This window comes from Mytilus edulis, chromosome 4 (assembly GCF_963676685.1).
Source record: "Mytilus edulis chromosome 4, xbMytEdul2.2, whole genome shotgun sequence".
NCBI lineage: Eukaryota > Metazoa > Mollusca > Bivalvia > Mytilida > Mytilidae > Mytilus > Mytilus edulis.
Genome location: NC_092347.1, coordinates 96,239,038 through 96,266,334, shown reverse-complemented (window position 1 = coordinate 96,266,334; position 27,297 = coordinate 96,239,038). Strand labels below are relative to the sequence as shown.

The 27,297-nt window shown below is 32.3% G+C and overlaps 3 protein-coding genes across 6 annotated transcripts in view; 1 reads left to right on the top strand and 2 right to left on the bottom strand.

Annotated features, from left to right (window-relative positions):
- Window positions 1-1,136: 1,136 nt before the first annotated feature.
- LOC139521136 (yolk ferritin-like) lies at window positions 1,137-9,357 on the bottom strand. Its single transcript, XM_071314448.1, has 7 exons — window positions 9,218-9,357; window positions 7,609-7,709; window positions 6,646-6,792; window positions 6,227-6,304; window positions 5,626-5,670; window positions 3,047-3,160; window positions 1,137-1,673 (listed from the first exon to the last, which is right to left on the bottom strand). Exons 1-7 carry the CDS (start codon window positions 9,270-9,272, stop codon window positions 1,542-1,544), a joined length of 672 nt encoding a protein of 223 aa, XP_071170549.1. The 5' UTR covers window positions 9,273-9,357; the 3' UTR covers window positions 1,137-1,541.
- Window positions 9,358-9,381: 24 nt separating this feature from the next.
- Window positions 9,382-13,293, top strand: LOC139521137 (ferritin, heavy subunit-like). The gene is made up of 5 exons (XM_071314450.1): window positions 9,382-9,678; window positions 11,468-11,589; window positions 11,807-11,953; window positions 12,616-12,744; window positions 13,059-13,293. Exons 1-5 carry the CDS (start codon window positions 9,585-9,587, stop codon window positions 13,200-13,202), a joined length of 636 nt encoding a protein of 211 aa, XP_071170551.1. The 5' UTR covers window positions 9,382-9,584; the 3' UTR covers window positions 13,203-13,293.
- Window positions 13,294-14,850: 1,557 nt separating this feature from the next.
- Window positions 14,851-27,297, bottom strand: part of LOC139521171 (SMC5-SMC6 complex localization factor protein 2-like) — a 64,987-nt gene continuing 52,540 nt past the window's right edge. For all 4 annotated transcript variants that reach the window (XM_071314482.1, XM_071314484.1, XM_071314485.1 and 1 more), the window contains 6 exons: window positions 21,814-21,892; window positions 21,188-21,364; window positions 20,587-20,715; window positions 19,578-19,661; window positions 17,253-17,321; window positions 14,851-16,593 (listed from right to left, as the gene is read on the bottom strand). In XM_071314482.1, the coding sequence (XP_071170583.1) occupies window positions 16,222-16,593; window positions 17,253-17,321; window positions 19,578-19,661; window positions 20,587-20,715; window positions 21,188-21,364; window positions 21,814-21,892 (910 nt within the window). In that variant the 3' untranslated portion in view covers window positions 14,851-16,221. The remainder of the gene's footprint in view (window positions 16,594-17,252; window positions 17,322-19,577; window positions 19,662-20,586; window positions 20,716-21,187; window positions 21,365-21,813; window positions 21,893-27,297) is intronic.

Genomic DNA, 27,297 nt, shown 5'->3' with positions numbered 1-27,297 from the left:
TAAAAAGATATTTTATTACAATGTGCCTAATACAAAGATTTTATCATGTGTACGACATATCTTTTGGCACGTCCTTGGTTCATAACTAATTTTGCCAATAACTAAGTGTTTAATGGCCTTTTTAGGTAAAACATATTTATTTTAACATGTCTATGATCATTCATAGCACAGTACAGTTGACCTTTCTGAACTAAAGCATTCAGATCATATCACCTTTTTTATTTATCAGTAAAGGAGTAGGTCCGGTAATGGCAGAATTTGGCCTCCAATTTCAGGTTTATCTAAAGAACGATTTTGGACACTTTTTCAACACTTAAGTGTCTATTTCAGTTATTCAATTAGTTTATGTGGAAGATTTTAACTGATTTACTCATTAAAAACGCTTGTTTCAAGCTTAAATATGAAAAATCTATCAAATATGCCAAAAAATGTCACTTTTCAGATGTTTTTTGTCAAAAACGAAAGTGGCCACATCTGTGTTCATCCTCAACCTTTATATATGTTATGTATTATCATCAAATACAACTTACATTTCAATATTAAGAATGAACACAAATGTGGCCATTTTTATTTTAGACGAAAACCGTTTAAAATTTAACTAAAATGCTAAAATTTTGAAGATTTCAGTAATTTAGCATGACTTACTGATGCTAGTACCCGATATATGTGCATTGTATTATCAAAAACAGCCTATATTTATGTAGTAGAAGCATTCTACTTTCCAATAAATAACTTAAATTTTACATTTTAACAATTTTGTAAAACTGCTATATTTTGGGTCCAAAAAGGGGTCTTACTGGACCTACTCCTTTTCACAATTCAAGGGGTTTCAGTTTGTTGAGCAGCAACTGCTGATTATGGGAAAATCTAAATCTCTTTGTTTTCTGTGTATTGTTTAGTGGACTGTTGTTTGTAATATTCCTTTCGTCCATGGTGTTAAAAGAAATAAGAAAATGTGGTATAATTGTTAAAGAAACAACTGTCCACCAGAGATCAAATGACAAAGAAGTTAACAACTATGGGTCACTGTACCCTGTTTGTTTTTCTTCAAATTATGATTTCTTTAAATGCTCCTTTGACATCATCCACCCCTATTTATATAGGGGTATTAGATGCACACAGTAATAAAACACATAGTTCTTCATCATATTTTATTTAAGATTTAAATTACACCATCAAAATATAAAGATTGTTTCCTATTGAATTTTTCTGTACCTTTGTTTTAACACCTAGCTGTAAAATTAATGTGATCTACAAAGTATATTATTGAGATGCAGACACTGATGGATTAAGTAGCTATACATAGAAGTTAGGATTAATTTTGAAATGGCCAAAGAAAAAAGAGATTGAAAATACAATGTAATTTAAAGCTCAAAGCTTACTGCAAACAAACTGTTACATCACACATTTGTAAGTTTTTTTCCATAGATTAAGTTCTTTTCAAACTTGATATAAAACGCATTTTATAATACTGTCTCTTGTTTTAAATACAAAAATAAATACATCCATACACAAAATACACCCATTATTTACACAAAGTGTTACATTTTTCCATCCAATAAATATTCTCCAAGACCTTTCTTTACTCTCCTCAACTGTTTCACTGTGTCTCCTATGCTCTTAATAGACTGGACTTGTTCATCTAAGAAATCATGTTCCAGTACGTGGGAAAGCTGAAAAGGTAATTAGATTTAATTTGAATGCAGAAAAACTATTTCATTATGAACAGTTCTTTTATCTAAATTGATTGATTTTTACTTAATGTCCAGTGGCAAATATTTCATGCATGTTTAGGACAATTTTTTATCTAAATTGATTGTTTGTTACTTAATGTCCAGTGGCAAATATTTCATGCATGTTCTGGACGAACTGTTATCTATTATGATTGATTGTTTTTACTTAATATCCAGTGGAAAATATTTCATACATGTTCAGGACAATCTTATATCTAGATTGATTGAATTGTGGTTACTTAACATTCAGTGGCAAATATTTCAGACATGTTCAGGACAATCTTTTATCTAAATTGATTGAATTGTGGTTACTTAACGTACAGTGGCAAATATTTCAGACATGTTCAGGACAATCTTTTATCTAAATTGATTGAATTGTGGTTACTTAACGTTCAGTGGCAAATATTTCAGACATGTTCAGGACAATTTTATCTAGATTGATTGATTATTGGTTACTTTATGTCCAGTCGCAAATATTTCATACATGTTCGGGATAAACTTGTATCTAGAAAACAATCAACAACATGGAGGATATACAAGGACTTTATAAACCAAGACGTCCAACTTTGAAGTTATTGAAGCTAGGAAGTATGTGTTAAAGTTACAAAATTCGAAGTATTGCTAGCAATGACCTCGGTGTTTTCCATCCAAGAACACTTTATTTCTGGCAGATTGCCAGACTTTGTATAATAATTAATTCAAGTCTCATCTCTAAGCACTTTATATAATTCAACATTACAATAAGTGTAAAATATGAAATTTGTAATGTGTAAAGTGATCTGTGTGGACTTCACAACTATGTACTTATAAAGTCGTGATTGTTGGTTTATTTACTGAAAATAATTATAAACTAATTTTATTAATTGAAATTTATGCAAACATAATATTTGATTAATTGAAATATAAGGATAATTATGATACTTTAAAAAAAAATAAAGAAGTCACATATATAATACTACATACAATCTCAAGTACAACAAGTTTTTAATTAGATAATTTGATCAAACGATGTAAATTTTCATGGTTTGCTTTCTTAAACTTATAGAGGAAAGTTCCACCAGCAGGTTCTGTTATCAAATTTTAATGTTCCTTTTTTTAGGTGGCGGGATGGTGTATCTGTTTTATTTTTTGTGTGGTGTTCTTTTTAATTTATACCATTTGTTTTTGTGAGGTTCATTTCGGGCTATTCCAAAAAGTTGATCATAGTTTTACTTTTAGATTATGAAACCATATCCTTAATTCATAAGTAAAAATCCATAGGTTTAGTTTCGTTCCATCAATATCTTATTCCTGTACAAACATGATCTACGTACATGAGCATCGCTCTCTGTTGCTTTGTGGAGATCTAATAATTTCTGGTTAACAAATCTCTCTAACACCAAAGCATCCTCCATTCCCATGAGTCCGTTGTACCATTCATCTCTATCCTACAATTCAACATAATAAAAAGGTCATCTCAAAACATTAACCCAAGTCATCTCTTTCTACAATTCAACGTAATAAAAGGTCGTCTCAAAACAAGAGTAAGACCTTAGAATTTTGCACAATGCAAGTACATGCAAAGGGTTTTAAAAAAAAGTTTGAAAGTCTAAAGAATATTGAAGTGCTTTTACTTGTAGATAATTACTTGTTTATCAGTGTTATTCTATATTTTTTCTCAGTTCCATACTAGTAGCTCATTGTATTTAATTAAAACCCTAGCTATTTGACAACCAGTGGTGAAGATTTTAAAATACAATGGCTAGGCGTTGATTCGTTAAAAAGATACCATGAGCCCGGAGGACGAATTGTATGACGGTTATTTAATGTGCCTCATACTATTGTTGATACGACTTTTCTCAATTAAAGTTCCTATCTTAATTAGACTCTTTTATTCGTCAGCTTTGAAATAACCACTTAATTTTTTCACTACGATTCAATTAGATCTGTAAGTTAATAGTAAATAAAAATTGATAGAACATCGTATGACCTTACGGTATAAGGAATTTTATTCAGAAATGGGTCCATTATTGACATAATAAAGCATAATCAAACGAATTTTCTTTTAAAACTTCTTGTTACTGAAAGAAAATTATTTTAAATCCTATTCTCCATTTATACTTTTATATTTTACGAATATGTCAAAACATGCAGTATACATAAACAATCAAACTTGTATTGTTAAAAAAACAGTAACATAAAATTTAAGACGCTAATAAAGAATAATAATAATGATCTTCTAAAATTTTATCATTGTCTGGAGGTATGCATGTTTTTATAGCTGACTATACCGGCGACATGGGCTTGGCTCAGTGTTGAAGGCCGTACGGTGACATATAGTTGTTAATATCTGTGTCATTTGGTCTCTTGTGGAGAGTTGTCTCGTTGGCAATTATACCACATATTCTTTTTTTATATTGTGAAGACCCCTTAAAGGGACATTTCTATAAGGTTTGCTTACATGCAACAGGTTTCAGAACTTGTCTGAGTTCTAAATAGGCTCTATAGAGCCCATCTTTGATCAATTATGACCTCCCGGAAGAGTATGAAAATTAATATCAAAGTTTGATTCTACTGGTTTAGATGGTAAAATCTCACACTTCCTTTCGGTGTTTTTAAGGGGCTCGCGGGTATAAACCAAATTTTTCTTCTAATATAGGATTTCCCTATATTTTTCTATAAATGAACTTTATCTTATACTTAATAGAAAAATAAAACAAAAAAGTGAGGTCACCGTTCCTTTAAGCTCACAATCTGCCTTTGAAAGAAGCATACATTTTTGTAAAATACTATTTTTCTGTTGAACTAAGAGGAGAAAATAAGGTAATATCGAAATAAAAAAAGAACTAAATTGCATAAATCACCCAAATTTTGCAATAGTTCAGTTTAAGTACAGCTTATCAAAAGATAATAATAATAAAACATAGGTCACCGATGAGTTAAAAAAGATATTTCAATTTTAATGCCAAAAATGGCATTTTTGTACCAAAGGGAGATAATTTGGTGCTATACATTTTGAAAGTCATCTGGGACAAAAACGAATTGATTTTTTTGAATGATTTTTGTTCCATATGATAAAGTAACAACTAATAAAGTAAAAAAAAATAATTGTATCGAAAACACAACTGTTTAATTTTTTTCTGAAATTTTTATACCCGCGATCCTCCTTAAAATGAAATACGTGAAAAACCCAAACTCAAAAGGGATGAACATTATACATAATAAGTTTGATGTAATAAACACAATAAGATAATCACGATAAAAGGTCTTTCAACTATTGTTTGTTAAAATAAAACCCAACAAACTTTATAATGTTGATTGTGTTGATTGGGAGAATGTGAATAACCTGCAACTGAACTTCTGAGGATCTATGTCAGTCACAATATAGGAACGTGGTATGATTTTAAAGAAGACGATCATCACCCATGACAAACAAACAAGGAAATAATCAACTGTATATATATGCATGCCACTTAACTGTCTTCGACATTGAGCAGAAACCCCATGGTATAAGGAAATATGAAACAATTCAAAGAGAAAACGAACGGCCTGAATTATCATTTAACCAATAATCGGAAGACAATTGTCGCAGACCACAAACGATGACAACCACACCATTTTAAAAGTTCACACAGATACTGATAGTCAGTCCAAAACACAATTTAAAGTAAGGGTCTTGCCTTGCCATACTATGGTACATAGACATGATGAACGGTTGTCCGTCAAAGATAGAAAATTGGTATCATCCATTAGGTCAGGTTATTGAAATAGTAAAACAGATAAGTATGTTATCAAATTGTTTTATAGATAAACCATGTACTCTAAGTAAATATTTTTACTCCATATTGACCGATATGTATAAAAACAACTTTTAATTAAAAAATCCATTATACTAGTAAATTAGATGTCTTACCCCACACAAGTTCCATGTTTGAGATTTTGCCATAAAGTAACACATCTGTAAAAGAGAAAAAAAATATACAAACATTTTAACTCTCCGCCTCGATGATACTTAATTATGGATTATGGATGATGATCGATTTATCATCTTAATATTTTGTTTATTTTCTAATTCGTTTTTTCGCCCTTTCGTCTTTTTGCCAAGTAGGAAAAGGGTGTTTATTCCACATCCCCTTTGCAAATATATATTCAAATGAAAATAAATGTAATACAATTAAAAAGCAAAAATTTCACACCTGTATTATATGTATAAAAAAATATACAGCAAATATAATATCAGTGTACATTCTGCTAAAAGGATTTCACGATGAGATGATGTATTTTTTTTACTCTCAACATATCTGATAGTCAAATAAAATTTGAACTATTTTAAAATCTCAGGTATACATGATCCGCGATTCAAATTCATGAGTATGTTCCATTAGCTACCATGCATGTGAACCAAATCTGGCTGTTTTGTCTTAATATGCATATTGTGCCGTCTTCTCTTTTATTTGACCTCTTTCATTTACCATACGTATGTAATGTTGGACATGGTTTACTATCAAACTTACACATGCTTTTGTTCTTGAGTTTTCTATACCAGAATGTTTTCCCAGTTCTTCTGATACCACATCACATACATCATTCAACTATGAAAAAAATATAACATAGTTATACATTAGATAAAACAGATGGCCAAAACAAAATATAACATGAAACATGAACAGTCCTAATATATAACTGTGTAATATGTAAATTAACAAATTTCAAATGTAATAGTATAATGAGTGGAACAAACTACTTTTTCAGATAAAAAGCCCATCATTCTTGAGATTTTCCATAGCAACGACAAAGAATGATATTTTTGTAGATATCATTTTTGTCAAGAATTCAATGAGTCATATTGATTTGTTAATCAACGCATTGATATGGAACTTTTCAAACAAAGAACATACTTTATGTGCAGCTCGGAAAAGAAATGACCTGATACCTTTATATCTTGTAGTTTAACTTCACCACCTCTCATGTTCAGGTAATCCATCAATTTCTCTGCATGTTCTGACTCTTCCTTGGCAGCTTTAGAGAAAAACTTGGCAAACCCAGGCAAGGAAACGTCAGCTCTGGCATAGTACTGAGACTGAAATATATGTTAAATAGTGTAATAAACAATACCAAGACATCTAGCAGTGATACATACGTTATAATACAATTAGGGTTATTAAGTCATGTGGTACTGATACTATATGCAGACAAACTTCAGTTCTGGCTTTAACAACGCAACCTTTACAAACTAAAAAATAGTTCAAAAGGACCTGCATCCGATTGGCATGAATCTCAAAAACAACTATCAATGACAAAACATGCAAACTACCGATCTGAGAGTATCAGTAGTTGTATCAGTAGTTACTGAAACCTAGTTACATTGTTCCTTATAGCAATTTTGTAATAAATAAATATGCTGTATCTAGTTCTGTCATAAAAAATATCAAGACTGGGCATGGATACATTAGTTCTCATATCAATCGGGATATTAAGTCTTGTGATACTATAAGCCGACATACTTCAGTCCTTGCGTTAAAAATAAATAGTTAAAAATGACCAGCATCACCTATCAGCTCGTCAGGAATCTCAAAAACAACTTTCAATGACAAAACTTGAGACATGAGAGTATTAACAGTTACTGAAATCTAGTTCCATTGTTGCCAAAAAGAAATGGTGTATTTAATTATTATATTGTCAATGTCTTATCTTTTTTCTGATGGTGCTGGGTAATCATTATAAATTAATGATTTAATGTCGATTTTGACAAGACACCGATACAGATTTCAGTACGGTTCTTATTGAGTCATTCAATGTGATTTTTCAAAAAAGGTTAACGGCTATGCAAGAACTGGTGTTTGATTGATACAACTGTGTTTGTTCATGTTATTATATCTCCATTCCTAATACTTACATATGCCTTGTAAATATAGCTGGCCTGGAGTTCTTTTACAATCTGTTCGTTTAAGGCATGTATTGTTGATGTTTTAAAATCCTGTCGAACATTTGAAACATCTAAAACAATAAGTTTGAGACATATGTAGATGAGCCATACATACTAGTAGTATAAAGTGGACATAGAAGCAATAGGTCAAAATAGTGTCGCCCTTAAAGATTTCACACTTCACACCGGTTTATTTTAACAGTTCTTTTTATACATCAGCCATTAACTGTTGTTACAAATGTATTTTCAAGAAGGCAAAACTCATCAGTTAGTGAAATAAATGTTGCATGGCACATATCTTGAGTGTGCTAAATCCTTTCACTATTTCGATCTGTTTAGTTTTTTTGTTTGTTGGTTGTATTTTTTGTCATTTATGTCAGTATAAAACTGATATTAACAATTTTTATTCTTTAAAGTTTATATCAAAATAGTTTCATGTGTCGTCTATCCGATGACCCGAGTAGGGAGTGTGTCAAATTCTACACATGAATTAATTGATTCGTAGGCGGCCTGCTCAAAGGCAACATTTATACCCCTATATATATATAAAAAAGAAGATGTGGTATGATTGCCAATGAGACAAACCTTAACTTAATAGGTATTGAATCATCAAAATTGACAATACTACACAAACAGGAAAAATTATATGAGTCTATTATCGGTATTGTTACACAATCTTTTAGACTTATATATATATATACAATTCGTCTAAACATCAATCCAACAATGTTAGATCTGTAAATTTGCTTTCGCAAATTTTTGGTTCTTCCCTCGCCGGGATTCGAACCCATGCTACTGTGATATCGTGACACCAAATCGCCTGCACTGCAGCCGTCCCGCTAGACCACACGACCACCATCTACAATAATAGAGCTTTCGCTGGCCATGTGTTACCTTTCCTAGTCAGTTTTAATCTAGCGGCGTCCTACAGTACATGATATATAAGGCATGAAGATGTTATTGTTACAGATCAGCTAAATTATCTATAGTAAAGGATCCTACAAATTAATGTAATATACAGTCACAGAAAATAATTATATTTATAAGTACGCCTGAGTCAGTGACAACTCTACAACAGATGTATCCATCGGATCGCCATCAATGATGATATATATATATATCTATCATCCTGCAATTATACTGAAGAGATGAGTAGATGATCATTTCTGTACACTAAAAATAAATACTTTGTGTATTGTATCAGAGATCCTATATATAACATGTTATGTAATGTTTAGTTTCAGTTGCCCGACCTTCAACTCGGTTGACTTTCTTCGCAGTATCATCCTATCATACTTGACACATACTTATCGCTAATGTGTTTTGGTCTAGCATATGCACGAAATACTTGACACCTTTCGCTGTGGTTATATTATAGGATAACACTTAGTCCAACAGAAGACCAGAGCCTCTTTGAGAGCCATGATAATAAAAGAGCAACACAAAAAATATAATGTTCTTTCAAAGAGGACGCACATAGGAAAATACCATACTAGTTGGATGAAAAAGTTTTTCATAAGAAGTGTTATTTCTTATATATGTATAGATAGAAAGATAGATATGAAAACATAATTCTTACCCTCGACAGCACTACACACAGCAACTACCAAGCTTATTAAAAACAACGTATTCATGATTATAGAAATGAATGTCCTCTCTTCAATATTAAAAGTGATTATATCATTTGTTTTACTTAATTATCAAGTGATGTACGTGTGGATACAATGTCCAAAAGTTATCATTGAGATGACTCATGTACCAGTTTAATTGTTTGACCTTATTATTTTCCGAACGATTTTGCGTCTTCTGGAAAAGTATCGAAATTAGAAATATGTGATACTTAATATATCGGAATTGATTGTTAAGTTGGAATTTTATGTTAAAAGATAAGTACATTTGTGAAATTTTTCGACATTCTCTAGAATACTAGTTTATGTAAATATACTATGCAGGGTGTGATCGGGCTTTTGGTTGGCGTTGCAGCAGTATTTGCGTTTTCTGCAAGCGGATGGCTGTACTCGCCAGATGAGAAAGTATCGGGTAAGGACATAAACATATTTTAATCATGTTGACAATAAAAGTAAATGAATTTGATGACTTTCCCCCTGACTGTATTCATAGGGTGGCAATCTATTTATGGGGTGCGCATTTGAAACTCTGAAAATTGTATTAGAACTTATAAAAAAGAGGCGATAGACCGCACACAAAGGAAATTCATAGTTCGAAATAAACTTAAAGTGCCATTGCGAAAAACGAAAATTTACCTAAAGACAAATACCAGTACAAAACAAGAATGTGTCCATAGTACACGAATGCCCCACTCGCACTATCATTTTCTATGTTCATTGGACCGTGAAATTGGGGTCAAAACTTTAATTTGGAATTAAAATTAGAAAGATCATATCATAGGGAACATGTGTACTAAGTTTCAAGTTGATGTAACTTTAACTTCATCAAAAACTACCTTGACCAAAAACTTTAACCTGAACTTCACACTATTATTTTCTATGTTCAGTGGACCATGAAATTGGGGTCAAAACTATAATTTGGCATTAACATTAGAAAAATCATATCATGGGGAACATGTGTACTAAGTTTCAAGTTGATTGGACTTCAACTTCTGACCAAAAACTACCCTGACCAAAAACTTTAACCGGACGGACGAACGAACGGAGGCACAGACCAGAAAACATAATGCCCCTCTACTATGGTAGGTGGAGCATAAAAAAATAAAAAAACTCAACACCAAAATAACCCATCGAAAACAGATTGAGTAGCACGATCCCAACCATCCTGGTTTACATAGTATGAAATTCAAAACAGTGTAGCTGTGGCCATTGATTGACCCATCAAAATCATCCATTGACTGGGACAATTTACGTGAACGTTTGTCTGTAACAACCACTGTTCATGACGTACCTACGATAGACATTTAAACTGTGGGGTCACCAAAGGTTTCTTAACGCCTTTAATTATAAAATAATTCGAAAAATTAATCAGGAATAAACTTTGTGTTTTGATTTATATAATTGATATAAATCAAAATATCGTGTTATTTCTGATTGATTTTTCGAATTACTTTATTTAGGTTTTGAGAACCTTTGGTGACCCCATAGTTTAAGTTTCTTTAAAAAGTACATAGTGAGCATTGTTCGTTACATACAAACGTTCACCTAAATTGTCCCAGTCAATGAATGATTTTAATGTGTCAATCAATGGCCACAGCTACACTGTTTTGAATTTCATACTATGCCACCTTTCGTGTTAGTTCTATTAAAATGTTGATAAGTTATATTGAGTGATTATACTGAGCGGTATATAGATATAGGAAGATGTGGTGTGAGTGCCAATGAGACAAGTCTCCATCCAAATAACAACTTATAAAAGTAAACCATTATAGATCAATGTACGGCCTTCAACACGGAGCCTTGGCTCACACCGAACAAAAAGCTATAAAGGGCCCCAAAATTACTAGTGTAAAACCATTTAAACGGGAAAACTAACGGTCTGATCTATATAAAAAACGAGAAACGAGAAACACGTATAAATTACATAAACAAACGACAACTACCTGACTTGTATATGACTGTTAGTCTTACTCTTAGACATTACCAAATTAATTAAAGACAAGACTGTTACCGGTATACATAAACATCATTTATATTAAAAAAAATCAAAAGAACAGAGAACAACACTTTAAACTAAATTGAAACAAAGAGCAACATGAACCTTTTTAAATACAAAACACACGGTACACTACAGGTACGATGCTATTTGTTAGATGTGTAGTTCTATTTTGTCATACGTTTATATTAATCTTTTCATCTAGTTATTGAAGCCAGAAATCTAGTCAACAAATTGGTGGAACAGAATTTCGACCATTATAACCAAAGAGCTATTAGAAAACAGATAACGGAATGTTTCAGGGACAGTTATCAATATTTAGCTATGGTAAATATATTTTTCATTGTAAGTTAAAGACATTGAAAGCACCGGTTTTAGCGGAACTATGACAGTCTCGATTACGCTATACTTTTGCATTGAAGAACAATTATGTCGTGTAATATAAAAAGAATAGTTCCTTTTAGGGCCCGAATAAACATAACTCTTCAAGTTTTTATTATGAAGACCATACATTTTTAAAACCCATGTCTTTTCTTCTTTACAGAGTATGTATTTCGACCAAGCAGAAGTGGCACTTCCAGGTTTCCATAAGTTGTTTAAAGAATATTCTGACAGAGAGATGTCAAATGCTGTAAAATTGATGACATATATGAACCTAAGAGAAGGATCAAATAAGTTTATAGGAATCCCTGTGAGTGTTAAAGTTCTCAGTCTCTCTCTCTCACTCTTTAAAGTTATATCTGATCGTTGAACCTACTGTTCATTACATTTACATAGCCGACAGTTTTAACATTAAGCTGTTTTAAACAAAGGCATGCTTGGTAACGAGACAATTAGAGCGTTCAAACCTCTCCCTTACCAGGGAAGGTGGTGTAACACTGACACAACATAATATCAAACTGTAAAAATCAATTTCCAGTCATGGCTCAATTACTAAAAAGATCGACATGAAGCACAAATTTACAGCCATCACAAAAACACTAGACACAAAATATCTACATACAGTAACTAAAACGCCAATCTCAATAAATAGGTTATGTTACCCGAAACTAAAGTATGATCTATCGGTACACATCCAACGGATTTGGTGTAAATCAGAAACACATGACCATGCATGAACAGTATCGACAGCTAGAATGTTAAAGTCATGTCATATACTGTACATATATAGCGATATATATTTAGTTATCTTTTAACTTAAAAATAACAAAATCAATGTTAGTACCTGTAAACAATACTTAAATATTTATCTACGTTGATAACCTTGAATAAGTTTATTTAGAGGATCCATGAGTTTACCTGGTTGTTTTACTTCTCAAAATCATAAATGGCTTCATATTTTCTTTTATTTAGGAACCAAAAATGTCCTATGAATGGCATGATGGAGAAACAGCATTAATTTCAGCTTTAAGAATGGAACATAAAGCTAATACCAAGTTCCAAACAATAATACAACTAGCATTGGAAAAGCATGATCCACATGTGAGTCACATCTACACTGCAAACATGTGTTTATAAACTACCTCAATTTTTCAATTTGTTCACTGGTTCATTCCTTTGCTGTAATAGTGATTTTTTGTATAGTCGATTTTATAAGTGGCTCCAAGAACCTTATGCTGGAAATATCAAGGCATCATTTAAAATTTTAAAAGTAAACGGTACACTTCTGTTGCCTGTGTAGAAACATTGATGAGATTTATTACTTTGACTTCTCTGAGTTGTTCAGGTTACATTGTGTAATGTAACACAAAATCAACTTGTATAAATTCTGTATGTATCTTTCTTTATTTTTCCAGTTAAAACAATTTATAGAGGACAATTTCCTGGACCAGAAAGTTAAAGTCATTAAAGAACTTGGAGATAAAGTAACACAGCTAGGAAAATACCGATCGGAAGGGAAAGGACTTGGGTTACAAATGTTTGACAACACTTTACTTTAATCTCTTGTGCGCTATTCAGTGTAATAAAACTGTGATATTATCTTTATTGAGATTTGGTGTGTACTCAAATGAATAAATTAGACCAAATGATTCCTTTTTTAATATTTTTTCCTTAAGTTTTCAATTGAGAAAACAATAGATAATCTGTTGACACGGAGAAGTGTCTTGTCTTAATGTGTATTTAATCGTAAAATGCAAATGGATATTAAAATAGCAATACTTTGAATTGCAAATTTTTCAAAATAATTTAATTTAATTGTACCATGAGTTATGGTACAGGGACAAAATATTTCTGTAGAAAATGACCATCAATGTCTAATACAGCTGCATACCAAATATCATTGACTTATTATAAATGGTTCTCATAGACTGACATTATCACAAACTTTAACAAATTGTTGACAGCACTGTTGAAAACAGTATACCTAAGTCTGGTTTTTGACTCTGGCAAAGGGAGACAAAAAAAGAGTCCAAAGCAGACTGAATAACACACTCAGTTAAACCAAAGCAGATGAAGGCTTCATGGTATTAAATGTCACTGGATGCTCAAAACATCAAACTCATCAATTTGATAAGTTGGTCATGGGTGTCTGAATGCAAAAAAAATAATAGAAAGTTTTATAACTTCAAGAGGCAGTACAACCTATAGTATGCAGGGATAGACAAATGTCAGTACCATTTGCCAGGCTGGTTTTTACAGTTTGTTCATATGTTATGCTGTTACACCACTGTCCTTACAATTGATTACTATCTGTCATATTTATTTTTGATTTATTGATTGTCATACATTAGGATTGTTTTTCCTTGGTTTGAATTGTTTCACATTTTGTCATGGATCTCCCTTAATATCAGACTATATGGATCTCCCTTAATATCAGACTATATGGATCTCCCTTAATATCAGACTATATGGATCTCCCTTAATATCAGACTATATGGATCTCCCTTAATATCAGACTATATGGATCTCCCTTAATATCAGACTATATGGATCTCCCTTAATATCAGACTATATGGATCTCCCTTAATATCAGACTATATGGATCTCCCTTAATATCAGACTATATGGATCTCCCTTAATATCAGACTATATGGATCTCCCTTAATATCAGACTATATGGATCTCCCCTAATATCAGACTATATGGATCTCCCCTAATATCAGACTATATGGATCTCCCCTAATATCAGACTATATGGATCTCCCCTAATATCAGACTATATGGATCTCCCCTAATATCAGACTATATGGATCTCCCTTAATATCAGACTATATGGATCTCCCCTAATATCAGACTATATGGATCTCCCTTAATATCAGACTATATGGATCTCCCTTAATATCAGACTATATGGTATGGATTTTGCTCATTGTTGACAGCAATCTTGTAACCAAATGTGCTTAAATCAGTGTCTTTGTGGACTTTCCTAGATAGTTATTGTTGGCAATCATACCGCATCTCCTTATTCTCTCTCTCTCTATATATATGTGCATTTTATTACATTTCCCCCCCTTTTTTTTTAAGGGAGACCATCCCTGTCTGCATCAGCTCCTGTTTTTATTCTAAGAGTTTCACAAGACAAATGAAAATTATTTCTTTTTTGAAGGACTGTTTATGTGTAGGTATTAATTAGTAATGATTACAACATAATTATTAAATATTTTATTTGATCATTTCATATATAAAAGTTAAAAACAATAAACACAAGAGTATCAATGGTCTGCAATGACTTCTCTGAAGGACTAATTTCTTGGTCCCAAACAAAACTAAAACAATACATGCTACATATGGAGCACTATATAAGAGGCAATTTTATCATGTCAAAATTTGCACAGAATTCTAAGAGATATCTTAATAAAGTTCATTTTTAATTGGTTTTTCAAAAAAGCATTATCAAAACACATTGACTTATTGTGCCATTTAAATTATTTTCCTAAAATCCTTTAGCTTTTACATTTATTGAAAAATTGATACATGTATAGCTTTTGTTAAAAAAAAAAAAGTATTGTCTTCTTTTAAAACAAAAAGCTATTAGTCAAAACTCAAAGCTCAATAAACAAACATTTTCCCCTTTTGCATTTAATGCCCATTATGATCTGGTTTTTCCAATGACAATGACTCAGAGCGCAATTAGGGCTGTTCCATAAAAACATACATGTAACCTACGGAAGGCACTACTCAACTATGAGTGGGTGTCAAGAACAGTGAAAATGTAATTGAAATTCTAAATTTGTCTTGATATTTTGTAAACCCATTTTGGAGGTGCCTTCCCTGGGTACTATTTATGTTTAAATGGAATAGCCCTTACATATCATACTAAAATGTACCTTTGTAAGGGATGAAAAATGATACAGCTTTGTCCTATCATACACTCAATGATTATGTTACGAGATTGTCCTCCACAGAATAACCACAATGAGATCTCGTTTTTATCAAGTGAAATATTTGCTGCTAAAAAATGATCTTTTACTTTAAGGTTGTACATAACACTACAAGTAAATAGTTCTGTAAAAACCAACTGAATGTTTTAATCACATTCTGTTGTTCAGGATATAAGAAGCTTCTCAATAATCAAAATTAGTGTTTGTTTAAATTTTTCACATAAAGTGAGTCATTTGTGAGTGGTTCAAGTTTTTTGAAATTTATATATTATTGTCAAAATAAATATTTTTTCAAAATTTCATGAAAATTAATTATAGTCAAGGTGTTAATATATATTTTTACAGGTAGTAAGGTCAACATAATGTCGTTTATAAGGGATATGAAGTAAGGATATGAAGTAAGGATATAAATTTCAAAATTTCAAAGATATGGTAAAATGTTGACTCCAAAACTAAATGCTACCATGAAAGGAAATTAGGAAAAGGAACTATTGAAATTGAACTTGAAAACTTTAAATATAGCTTATCAATATGTCAGATACAAAGTTTGATCAGCAATAATTATGATGTGTTAAAACAATAAAATGACAATTGAAGACAATGATGAACAAACACCATCAAAAGAATGTTTCATGGGTTATGAATGGTCCAATAAATCAGGTAAATCGTCTTCAGTTAAATCAACTTCCATCGGTGAATCAGAAATCGGTATTATATCAGGTTTTTCTATTTTTATAATAACAGTTTTTTCGACTTCCTTGTCTATTTCGTTCTCACAGTTTTCATTCTCTAAAGTGAATGTTTTTGACTGACTCTGGTTTGAATTTTCATCAACACATTGAATATCTGTAATGATTGGTGTTCTGTTGTCCTCTATAATGTCTTTCGGAACATCTTTTGACTCTTCTTCTCCTTCTGACTGACTAGATATATCACCTTGAGAAGCTTCCACTGTTTTGATTTCAAACACTGCAGGTGTCTTCTTTTTAGTATAAGCAAACATACTTTTCTGTAAGAACAAATTTAAAGAAAGAGTTACTATCCGTTCAAACTAAGGGTGAATTGGATTTTTTTTTATGATATGGACACTTTGACTGTTATTGAGGAATGCATCTGGACTTTTAGAAGTCATATTTGTTTAATTGTGTCTGTTGGTGGTTTGCTCTTTCATTGCTGTTTCTCTTCCCGACTCCTTTTGTATATAAATTTAAGATTATAAAATTGAGAATGGAAAAGGGGAATCTTTCAAAGAATCAATCACCTGACCAAAGAGCAGAAAACAGCTCCTTCACCAAATGGGTCTTCAACACAGCGAGAAAATCCTGCACTCAGCAGTCAGGCTTCAGCTGGCCCCTTTTTGACATTAGATTTATATTTGTTTTTTTGTGGCAAAACGTCTTACATCAAAGTTACATGAAATATAAAAACAGCAATGCCTGTTGAAAGTGGGGGTATTTAGACCATGCATTGTTGTTTGTCTATAAACAGAGTATGTGAGACTCATAATCAAAACCTTCTCTCATTCTTTCATGCACCAGTTCTCTTTATTTATTCCTACAATCTATTGGTTACAATTAATCTTAACATATCCCTACCCTTTCTATCAATGTCATTTAATGTGTCTTTATCTATTTACTAACATTTTATCCTAAGCATATCTCTACTGACCTGTTTACTCCCTACAGTTAATAGATAAAGAGTCCATTTACTGCAGACCCGTACCATCATATCTTTCACCTGAAAATGAAAAACAAGGGTCAATTAAAGGTGTAACATACATATATATGTATAATAATTACTATGAAAAATACTATTTGAAATAACTATAAGTCCCCAAGGTATCATGAGGTTAGAATTCAGTGCTTCAGTTCTGACAGGATATATGACATATCATTTCTTATATATTCTAAATTCATTAAAGCAAAGTTGACCTTAGATGTATTGTTCATTAGGATGTTCATGTGTTTCTGTATTTATACACTTTGCCTATCAAATTTCAGCTGAAGCCAAAAAAGTATTTGTAATGCATATCTTTTAAGTGTGAGTTTGATTTTTTCTCTTTTTCCTAATCTGTTTTTCACATTAAATTATTATACCAAAATTTTGCAATATAGAGTAAAGGTTTTGATTATCTATAAACGTTCTAGATAACAATTAGGAATCACATAGTGTCACTCCCCTTTTTAACTCAGAGTTACCCAAAGTAGCCAATGACCTTGTCATTTAGTCTGTGACCTTGGTAAATAAATAGCCTTCATTGTCCCTTCACATACAGTATATCCAATTTACTAAGTCATGTATACTTTGTAGTTATATACTGATATACAAACAAATGGACAAAGTATTACTGTTTTCTGCTAACTTTTTTAAGGGTTTCATTTGTATATAGTTATCGTCAGTATAGAATTATGGGCCAATTACCTAAAAGTTTCATAAATAAAATTAAAATTTTGTTGATAATCATGTGTAAATATGAAAATCCTCTGTTTATGATAAATAAAGTGCATTGACTGATTACAATACAAATAGGTAAACAGATAATGATGTCCTAATGTTAGGTCAAGGTTAATATTATTATGCAATGATCCATGATGTAATACAAAGATTCTATCATCTAGAAACTGAGGTTATACATAGGACTATTACACAAACATTCATCAACTATTGACACATCTATTGCTTAAACTGTATGTTGACCACCCAATGATTTTTGTTTAAATTTCAATTTAGATAATAGGTTTGTTTTTTATGCCCCATTAATGGGCATTATGTTTTCTGGTCTGTGCGTCAGTCCGTCCATTCGTTCAACCTTCTGTCTGTCCTGCTTCAGGTTAAAGTTTTTGGTTAAGGTAGTTTTTGATGCAGTTGAAGTCCAATCAACTTGAAACCTAGCAAACATGTTCCCTATGATATGATCTTTCTAATTCTAATGCCAAATAAGAGATTTCATCCCATTTTCAAGGTCCACTGAACATAGAAAATGATAGTGCGGATGGGGCATTTGTGTACTAGGAACACATTCTTGTTCTATTATCATATTAAATTTTTTTATTTAAAACAAGTTGCTGTCAAGTGATATCCAATTCTCACTTGTTGTAGAAGCTATAATTATCTAATCCCTGGCCCAATAACTTCTAGTTTTACGATATTTTCTGATATTCAGAGAGAATTTAAGGAGTCCATCTTAAAGATCTGTGAAATCTTAGCAGAGTAGAAGAGATATAATTTTTCACACAAACAGAGCCTATACCAATCTGGGACAAAATATAGAACCTCTAATTGTGATATAAACTGTGACATCTGTGGTCAGATCTGAGACTGCCAAAAATGGTGATCTTTAATAGGACATTAATCTATGTAAGGCAAAATCACACAAGTTTATCTTTTATATTTATTTAAAACATATCATATCTTGATATTTATCTATGTAAGGTAAACTCATAAATATGTATCTTATACACACAGAAAAAAAAAGTTTATTTGAAGACTACTAAAGGTGCAGTTCGTGTATCTATGGAGATACATTCCTCTGCCCCAACATACAAGTACTGGGTTCAGAAAAACATCCAGAGGTACAGGAAAGTTGTGTGATTAATTTGTTTACAGGTATTTTTTCCACATACAAATGGGACAGAACTCTAGTACGAAATTAAAACCAAATAAATAATCACAAATTTGACAAATGATTTTTACTAGGTCAAATTGACCTTTGGCATTTAAGACTCCTATGACCTGAAAAGAATGAAATTTAGACGTTCACCTTTTTTTTCTTGTCACAAGTCATAGCTTCTTATGTATGAATAAAATGAGATATGGGTAACCCTAAGCCTATCATTTATTTTATCTAGGGCTCCAGATCAAGCTATTTCAGCAATTATAGGTCACCGTGAGGCCTTGTACAATAAGTGAAACACATAGTCAGCTATGAAAAGCTCCAACAAGACAAATGTCTATCTCGTACTAATTTGAGAAAGTATGTCCAGTTTAACCTACCCAGCTTCTGTCTAACATTTGTACACTGTCTTTTACATCACCAGAAATCTTTTTCAACTGGTCACAAAGGTACTGTAAATCTTCCTAAAACACACAATATATTTATACATGTATATGTAAATAGAGTGCATTGATGATATCATTTTTAATGTCATATACTTACTTCAATTTCAAGATAGTCAACATTACTATTAAGTAAAACTAAATTTCATTTTTCATTTATGTGAAAAAGTTACATAACTATTGTATTAGTCATCAAAGTGCAAATGATTTTGTCTTGGACTGTAAAATAGTAGATAACAACTAGTGATCTTCATCTTTAATGAATAAGAAATTTTTAGAGGAAAAAGATTAATTTGTAAATCTTTTCACCTAAATAAAAAAGTTTATGTGTTTCATTTTTTATAATTTTAAAATATTTTTTTTTTTATAAATTTTAAATAAAAATATTGTACTTATAGTTTTCACAAGTACAATTTTTTTTTTTTTTTTCAACATAACTATACAAGGGGAATTAACTCAGATGAAAAATACTTAAAATTTAAGGACACTTTCATTGCACTATTTATCCCCTTTTCCTATCTACACGAGATTCCAATTTCTATTTTATGAGTAAACTGCCCCAGTTTACATGGTGTCAATTGGGAAGAAATCCATCATAGGACATTGTGAAGTAAAGGAATTTGCTGTTGGACATAACATTTCCAGAGAAAAGGCACCAATTAGGTGATCATACGTGTGTGCATGCTGTAAATTCAGAAATTATTGAAATGTTTTTATTATCGCGAAAAATGCCACAGGGTTATAATCAAAATATTTTTAACTCACATTTTGAAATTTTTATTTAAATGAAACAGGATTTTTCTCAATATTGCAAAAATTAAAATTGCATTTCAGTCAAAAATGACAAAAAATGCATGTAATAATTCCTGAATTTACAGTACTTTACCTTTTCTGTCACTTTTATTGCACTATATATCATCTTATTTTAACTTTATGCATACATTACCTTTTCGGCCACTTTTATTGCACTGTTTCCCACAGCTATATCTAAATAACTTATTGCACTAGATAATTTATATACATCGGTTGGCACAAGATTTTGTAGCTTTGTCAGATATACATGAAGACATTTAATCTGAAATTTAAAAAAAAAATACATGTAAATTAAAGAACATCCAACAACATTAAAAATTTCAAACAGACACACATACATTTAGGAAAAGGTAGTGCACATGTAACAACTGGACATACATGTATCAAAGGGTGAGATTGAAAAACAAAACTTGTATGAAATTATTTTTTATCAAAAGTCATAAATCTATATGTGAGCACATGAATTTCTAATTTTAGAACTACATTGAACATTCAAAATAAAATTTAATGCAAAAACTTTTTTTGACAACCTTTCCTTTAAATCAGAAGTGTGTCAGAATTTGATATATCTTAGATTTGAAAAAATGCCAGAGTGATTATCTTGCAGAAATCATCAAATATATCCTAAAAAGGGGTTAACCTCTAAGATCTTCTATAGGGATTATCACAATTCAATCTCAAAGAGTAAATGTGTATCCATTCTCTTCACTCATGAGCCACTGACAATATCTTACTTTATAATCTTTAATGTCCATATCTCTCCCCACATCAAACATATCCTGTAGGTACAGATAGGCTAATCTTCTCTGTAGGTATGCCCCTCGTTTGTCCTCAGGTAATAGCTGGGCCAAGTACTGTCTATTATGATGATGGCCAGTGATTTTAAACAGTGTATGGCAAAGTTCATTACACTATAATAAAATAGAAATCATGTATAAATGTGAAGACATAGAAATGTCAAAGTATAATACTAAAACAAGATGAAATAATAAATTTCATTGTTAGATATTGTCAACCCACATGTCCTTCTTTCTAATGTTGATAGAAGTTTAACTTGATCACTTCAAATAAAATAATGAAATTGAATTAGTATGAATTATATTTATTTATTGATTTGAAAAGTATTGGATTTATCTCCCTTTTAATGCTTTGACTGTAATACTAGCAACATGTAAAACCTGTTGAATAACATTTTTTTTCTGTTCAGATATGATATGCAATTGGTAACTTCTGCATTAAATAGAATTTAAACAATTATAAAACTAATTGTTTCATACATGTTGTTTCATTTTTAACAAACCTTTAGACAGATAACATTGACAATTTTTTTTTTTATTTATGAATAGAATCAAAGACTTACATGTGACTCCCAGTAGTTAGAACTGTAACTTTTCAGAATGCCTTTTAAACAAACTTGGAATTCATGTGGTAACACTTCACTGAAATCAAAATTTCGTCTTATTCATAATTGTTAATATTGCAAATTTCTATGTATTTCAAAATTGTGTATAGAAGAAGAAGAACAAGAAGATATTTTTATTCCAACTATGGGCCCCAAACGACATAAACATTACAACATCAATAATTTTCATAATACAATACAAACAATGATATAAAAAAAAAGATTAATGAGAACTATTTAAGTTCAGATAAAGAATCTAGTATAATATGTGTTTTTACTTAAATACTAATGCATTTTAATGCAAGTGTGGTTGATATAGATAACAGACAAGCAGCCCCAAAAGAAAAACAAATATACCTATATGTATAGTACACAATAAGTATAATTAAACATATAATAACTAGCCAAAAAGAGAGCAGAAGTTAAGCATGTCTATGAATCATCCCGTATATGAATTGATGGTTCATATTTCACGAGGGCTCTGCCCAAGGGAAATATGACTTTTCGAGGGTGATCAAATCTTCATATCTCCCGAAGCCAAGGGAAATGAATGTTTTATTCCACTGTCTATAGTTTTACTATCTGAATATAAGATATAAATGTACTTTAACATATATTCTAAAGAAATGATGAAGAACGTCTTCATAGAACGAAATCTTTATCTAAACTACATGTAGGAATACAATAACATCGCTAAGTAGCGACTTCGAATATACAGTTACGTAATTACCGCGGTAAACGACGTTAAGACGTTTACCAATTAAAATTGGCCGTGTAGTAATAAGTCCATTTGGTTCTGTTGATGCGTTCATATTGTCCTCTGTGTGCATAAAGTTCTCAGGTGATATTCTCCTCCCTTGAAATAAATGTGACGGTGTCAATTGCTCTGGATCTCGGATCCCGCGTAATGTACAATACTGGGCGATAGTTGTAAACGCTTTCAATCTCCGTAAAATCTGTTCGTAACATATTTGCATTAACAGTGGGTGGTTTGTAGTGAATACGGCTTGTCGTAAAGTTCTCTGATGTCTTGATTTTCTCACGTTCTTCGTGTCTGTGCGGGGTTAACATATTCATGATTGGTGAAAATGACGGACTGTAATGTTCTGATGAATTTCGATGCATAGGCCCAGATAATAAGTAGCCTACTTTCGATTTCACTGCGGTTGGTCCCGATCCTCGAATAACTTTGTCCTCTACAATATCCCAAAAGTAATCAGCGCCAATTAATATAGAAACTTCAAAGTCCTCGTCACGTGATACAGGGTGTGCTAATTTAAATCCATTTAAGTACGGAAAATGTGACTGATTTCTTGCGTATGTGTGTATTGGGTGAGCAATCTTTGGAACGATAAGTACATTAATTGGTATTGATTTTGTAGTCTGGGCTCGTAAATAAACAGTAGCCACTTGAAGATGTCTTACCTTCGTATTTGTTTCACCGAATCCGGAGACCGTTATATCTTCATTTCTCACGGGTTTCAAGTTTAATTTATCTGCCATATCCTTGGTAATAAAACTGCGCTGTGCACCTTCGTCGAATAAGGTGTTTGCTTGACTAAAATGGGTTTTGTCGGACGAGACTGTTACTATCGCGGTTTTCAAAAGTACTTGAGCTCTTACTGATGTCGTTAATGATTGCATGCTTGCTACTGAGAGATTGCTGTCTTGTTTTTCTGAATTGTAATTTTCCGTTTCTGTTTTTGCTTCGTTTTGCGTATATTGCTCCGCCTTATTGCAAATACTTGTGTGATGTCGTTTACCACAAATTTTACATGTATTTATTGATTTGCAGTTTGCAATTCTGTGTCTTCCCAAACAATTAAAACATAACTGTTTCTCCTTAACTGTGCGCTTTCTGTCATCAATATTTATTACCGTCATGCATGTAGTTGGAGCGTGAATGTCGTTACAATATATACAGGGTTTGCTGGTTAAATCTCTGTTATTTGATTCGTAGTTTCGTTTTGTACTTACTATAAATGCTGACGTAGATGTATATTCTGATTCTGATTCATAACAACTTACGGACTGACCTGCTTCTTGGATAGTAATTTCATGCTGAATTGCGTCACGTAGCAACTGTAAATTCCATCTATCATTTCCATTAACGCGTACCATATTTTGTCGGATGTTTCCGGGAATTTTATTTAAGATAATTGGTACTAGAAGGCTCCCGTACGATTCATGTGTTTGTCCCATTCCCTCAAGACCTCGAATGTAATTCTCCATACTGTCGTAAAAGTTCTTTATGTCTCTAATATTCGCGGATGGACTAGGTAGACTAATGAGGCTTTGCATATAGGCATTCACAATTTTGTGGGGTTGACCAAATCTCTGTTTCAATACATGTAGGGCTTGAGCGTAATTTGTGTTTGTAATTTGTAATCCTGAGATGCACTGGCTTGCTTCTCCGTACAATTGAGACCTTAAATAGTTAAACTTCTGAACGTCGTTTAAGGACAAATTTTCATGAACTGCTGCACAAAAGGAATCCCAAAATGGCTGCCATTCCAGTATATTTCCTCCGAACGTGGGTAGGGTAAGCTTTGGTAATTTATGGTACATACTGGAGTTTGAAAATGTAGATGAAGAATTATTTGCTGGCGTGAAACTTACTGGAGTAGGGTTTATTAGGTTGTTTGAAAGTGTAAATTCTGTGGCGTGCGGGTTTAATTGTTGCTGTTTCGAAGATGTGCTATCTGCTTCCCGGATTACTTTTGCTAATTTTGTTAGAGTAATTTGAATATCAAATTCATACCTGTCGGCTTCTTCTATCTCTTCTTGAATATCCTCTTCCGAAATTTCTTCCACAATTTTATCGTTGAGCTCCGAAATAACTGTTTCCTTTTTCCGTATCATTTCCCTGATTGACATAATTTCATTGACATCGTATTCCTTTGATAACTCCTCGAAATTTCCGCTCACTCGCTTTAGCAGTTTCGTGACTGCACCACGCTGTCCAGCTCGAATAGCTTTGAGTTTAGAACTCATCGTTCTTTTTGTCACGGCACCAATTTAACATATATTCTAAAGAAATGATGAAGAACGTCTTCATAGAACGAAATCTTTATCTAAACTACATGTAGGAATACAATAACGTCGCTAAGTAGCGACTTCGAATATACAGTTACGTAATTACCGCGGTAAACGACGTTAAGACGTTTACCAATTAAACGAAAATGTCTATAATAAAAGAATGTAAAAGTATTTTACAACAGTACATAGGCTTTTTTTCCTTATCCGCTTGATTAAATAACTAAACACGACATAAACATTGATACACAGTACCGATCAAAATTAAAATTAATAGTCTTTATGTTTTTATGCTGGAATAAATCTGGGAGTATTATATTAACTTAATTAGTATAATACTCCAAGAATATTTGAACACAGTAATGACTTTACTAACGCTATTTGAAAAAAAACCCACTGCACGTAACGTCATATGATGAGGTCCCGATCTACAGAGGGGAATATGATGCTCAGGGGGGAATATGATGGTGTTGTGTAAAGTAGATAAAATGCGTTGTGTATAGATCGTGTTTATTCTAACGTCTAGCCATTGCTATATAAGTAACGTCATAATTACATAAGCCAAGTAGCAACGTTAACATGTATATATTCACGCTAAATTCCCGACATTCTCGGGGCCGGCAAAAGTTAAAATATGAAATTATCAATTACGTATAATGTCAATCGAATAGATATTACTGAAAATCAAATAATTAATTGTCTTTCTAAAACAAATTCAAATAATTCACTTTTAACGTCTATCACTTTTGGGTAGTCTATTTCTTGATGTTCTCTCGAGCTCGAACAGATGTCTCTCGTTTTGGTAGAACTCGTGTCAATCTCTCTTTTGAAGTATCATCATTTTTGTCATCTAAATTGTTAATGTTTGTTAGGATTTCGAGCGGGTATAGTATAGGTCGATCCGGAAGTTCCAGTTTCCATGGCAACTTGGCAGAATAACGTTCGTTTTCAAATTTGATACAGTCTTGTTGATAAATCTTTACAAAACTCTCCTCATCGTTCTGTTGTGGTAAACGTATTCCTAACGATTCTAGATTCCAGAATTTCTCGATATCGCTTTCCTCTGCATGGTGTGAAGTAACATTCAAAAGAACTGATGAAGTTAAGGATTTCTCTCCGTTTCTTATTACCGGTCCAGATAACAAGTAACCAATTTTTGATGCTACGGCTGTAGGTCCATCCCCTCTAATCACGTGATCTTGAACTATATCCCAATAATAATCGGCTCCTATCAAGAGTGAAATTTCAAAGCTATCAGCGTTATTTGCCGGATGTGCGAGCTTTAAATCTTTCAAGTATGGCAAATTGCGTGTAAAGTATTTCGTCTGGTTTTGAAGTGGGACTGCAATATCAGGAACAATCAATGCATTGATGTTTACAATCTCACCTGTCAGTTTGTAGTTGAACGGTTGCTGTATCCAAATGGCGTATATTCTTTTCCTTGTCTCCAAAAGCTGACAGTTCAATTGTGTCCCTTCCGCTTGGTCTTATCTGTAATTTTTCGGCTATTTTCTGAGTGATGAATGAACGTTGGGCACCTTCGTCAAATAAAATACTAGCTTCTGTGATCTGTTTCCCGTATGATATTGGTGCGATAGCGGTTTTCAATAAAACGCTTGTGTGTTGTGAGGTATACATTACTGCAGTTTCTGGTTCTTCTGTTTTTACGAAGCTTACAACGGTTGATTTCTCCTTGCTGTCCTGTCCTTTTCCATCTGTAGCTTGTTCCCCGCAAATACTGGTGTGATGTTTCTTGTTGCATTTCTTACATCGGTTACGTGATTTACACTCGGAAACACCGTGGTTTCCTAGACAGTTGAAACATTTTTTCTTTTGCTTTACGATGTTCAGTCTTTCATTCACATCAGAAATTATCGTGCAATCTCCCGGAAAATGTATACCAGTGCAGTAGATGCAAGGACGTTTTTTGTCATTGAAACGTGGATTGTTTGTATTGAAATTTCGCTGAGTTTTATTGCGAGCTTCGGTCAGAAATGTAGCGGTAGTATATAAACCTTCGCGGTCGGTAAATTGTCCCGCTTCAAGAATTCTCGCTTCTTTTGTGATGGCTTTTCTGAGGTTGTTTAGAGTTATATGATCGCTATCATATTCACGGGCAATACTTTTTCTCGTTTCTACTGGTAGTTTACTAATAATTATAGGTACTAATAGCGCGCCATACATTTCTTGTGTTTGACCCAAACATTCAAGACCTCTTACGTACGTTTCTAGGTGGTCTCCGTACCTCCTTAGGCTGTTTAAATCATTTGACGGTGAAGGAAGATCCATTAGAGCTTTCATGTAGGCATGAATAATCTTGTGAGGCGATCCAAAACGATCTTTGAGCAAATTAACGGCAGTGGTGTAATTGGCATTTGTCAGTGCGAAACCTTCAATAGTTTGGGC

Excerpts from the sequence above, each read along its gene's own strand:
- LOC139521136 (XM_071314448.1), bottom strand. The coding sequence starts at position 9,272 with ATGAATACGTTGTTTTTAATAAGCTTGGTAGTTGCTGTGTGTAGTGCT. Across the intron at positions 7,710-9,217 it reads TGTGTGTAGTGCTGTCGAGG|ATGTTTCAAATGTTCGACAG; the intron begins GTAAGAATTATG and ends TTATTGTTTTAG. Across the intron at positions 6,793-7,608 it reads GCTATATTTACAAGGCATAT|TCTCAGTACTATGCCAGAGC; the intron begins GTAAGTATTAGG and ends CATATATTTCAG.
- LOC139521137 (XM_071314450.1), top strand. The coding sequence starts at position 9,585 with ATGCAGGGTGTGATCGGGCTTTTGGTTGGCGTTGCAGCAGTATTTGCG. Across the intron at positions 9,679-11,467 it reads GCCAGATGAGAAAGTATCGG|TTATTGAAGCCAGAAATCTA; the intron begins GTAAGGACATAA and ends CTTTTCATCTAG. Across the intron at positions 11,954-12,615 it reads ATAAGTTTATAGGAATCCCT|GAACCAAAAATGTCCTATGA; the intron begins GTGAGTGTTAAA and ends TCTTTTATTTAG.